We start from the raw sequence: 1,863 nt of genomic DNA, 5'->3' as shown, positions 1-1,863 counted from the left end.
AGAGTTGACACCGACTTGATACATAATCAAGTCATGATATTCTTGTGGAAAAGATGGATAAATGTAGTCAAGCTACTGTAGTCTGGTGGATTTGCAGCTGGTTAAACAACTTGGTCAAAGGGTGCTCATAAATGCAGCTTCCTGGAGGACAGTATTGAGTAGGGTCCCCTCGGGCTCCATTTTTGCTTCAATGCTATTCCAAATTTTTATAAACGACCCACAAGATGGCATGTAAGAGATGCTCCTTAAATGTACAGATAACATGGACAAAAACTGGAGGACAAAAGCCACAGTATAAAGTGACCTTATTAGGCTTGAATATTGGGTGAGCTCCATCAGGAACTTGTTCAACTGTGGCAACAGCAAAACAGTTTCTCATGACCACATAAATTCCTTCCTGTGTTTGTGATAGTTCTTGCTCTGGGAAATACATTTTTTTAAAAGTTTGGACATGCTGGATGGGTTCAAGCCATAAGTATATGTGATTAAGTTGCCTCTCAATTCTTTTTCAGACCTTACATGTGAACAAGGTGATGTCCATCTTGTTTTATGTGATCTTTCTGGCTTTTCTCTGTGGCATCCAGTCTACCAGCATGGACCAAGGGATTTTAACAGAAGATTCCATGAATTCTTTTATCAGAACACTGATTCAGGCTGGCATTTGGAAAAACAAGCTCCCTAAGCAGACGGCCAGAACCAAGGATGGCATGCAAACCACAGTGAAGAGGACCGAGGCTGAAGCAGATGCGATGGCAAGCAAAGGTTTCCAGCCCATTGTTTCGGTGGATGCTGAACTGCTGAGGCAGCAGAGACGCTTCAGCTCCCCCCGGGTGCTCTTGAGTGAAAATGCCCCTCTGGAGCCCCCTCCCTTGTACCTGACAGAGGAGCCCCTGGTGCAGAACCGAACGTCTCGCCGGAAGAGGGAAGGGAAGCGCCACCGTGGAGAGTACTCTGTGTGCGACAGCGAGAGCCGGTGGGTCACGGACAAATCCTCTGCTGTTGACATACGAGGGCACCAGGTGACTGTCCTGGGAGAAATCAGAATGGGCCCCTCCCCAGTCAAACAATACTTTTACGAGACGAGATGTAAGCAAGCCAAACCTGCCAAAAGTGGCTGCCGCGGCATCGATGACAAGCACTGGAACTCCCAGTGCAAAACCTCACAAACGTTTGTACGCGCATTGACTTCAGAAAACAACAAACTTGTAGCCTGGCGATGGATAAGAATAGACACTTCTTGCGTGTGTGCCTTGTCCAGGAAAATTGGACGAACATAGGTCTGTGTCTCTGCCATATAAGTTATTATGACTAAATTATATGATATGCATGTCGCATATAAAGGTTTCTATTGTTTATATATTATAAGTGGTCCTTATTTATTAAATTCCAGCCAACTACTATCTCTTTCTTGATAAAGAACAGTAAAGAATGGATGTATACCAGTGGCTACATCATTGCTCATTTCTGTCTGTGACTTCAGCTCCTCCACAGCTTTCTATAAACTGCTTGCAAAACCTCTGTGAAATCTCAGTATTTTTCACTCAGTGATCATTAAGTATAGCGGTTAAAAGACACTGGTCCCAGTAAGTTGCTAAGGCCTTAGAAGATGCTTTTGGGTTTCAGCCTCTTCCAGCGAAGCCCAGCAACAACCTGAATAGTCGATGAACTAACTTATGTCCTGTATGTTGTGTTCTACTGTGAAACTCACCCACACGGCCTCCCATTAGTGCTCTGGAAGTAGGGCAAATAATCCTACAATGTTAAGTTTAGATTTTATTTATTGTAAACACATCTGTGACTGCTGTTAATGCTGCCAACTTCTTTTTCGAAGCCAAGAAAACAATTGAACAAATTTGTAACAGA

The 1,863-nt window shown here is 43.8% G+C and overlaps 1 protein-coding gene across 1 annotated transcript; it reads left to right on the top strand.

The window, feature by feature from the left end:
• Positions 1 to 267: 267 nt before the first annotated feature.
• On the top strand, positions 268 to 1,359 carry NTF3 (neurotrophin 3). The gene has a single exon (XM_063309232.1). The coding sequence runs from the start codon at positions 534 to 536 to the stop codon at positions 1,275 to 1,277; it is 744 nt and encodes a 247-aa protein (XP_063165302.1). The 5' UTR covers positions 268 to 533; the 3' UTR covers positions 1,278 to 1,359.
• The last annotated feature ends 504 nt before the right edge of the window (positions 1,360 to 1,863 follow it).

The sequence above is a fragment of the Candoia aspera genome, chromosome 7 (genome assembly GCF_035149785.1).
Source record: "Candoia aspera isolate rCanAsp1 chromosome 7, rCanAsp1.hap2, whole genome shotgun sequence".
NCBI classification, from domain to species: domain Eukaryota; kingdom Metazoa; phylum Chordata; class Lepidosauria; order Squamata; family Boidae; genus Candoia; species Candoia aspera.
Note: the sequence above shows the minus strand (reverse complement) of the source record. Positions and strands in the feature narration are given on the sequence as shown.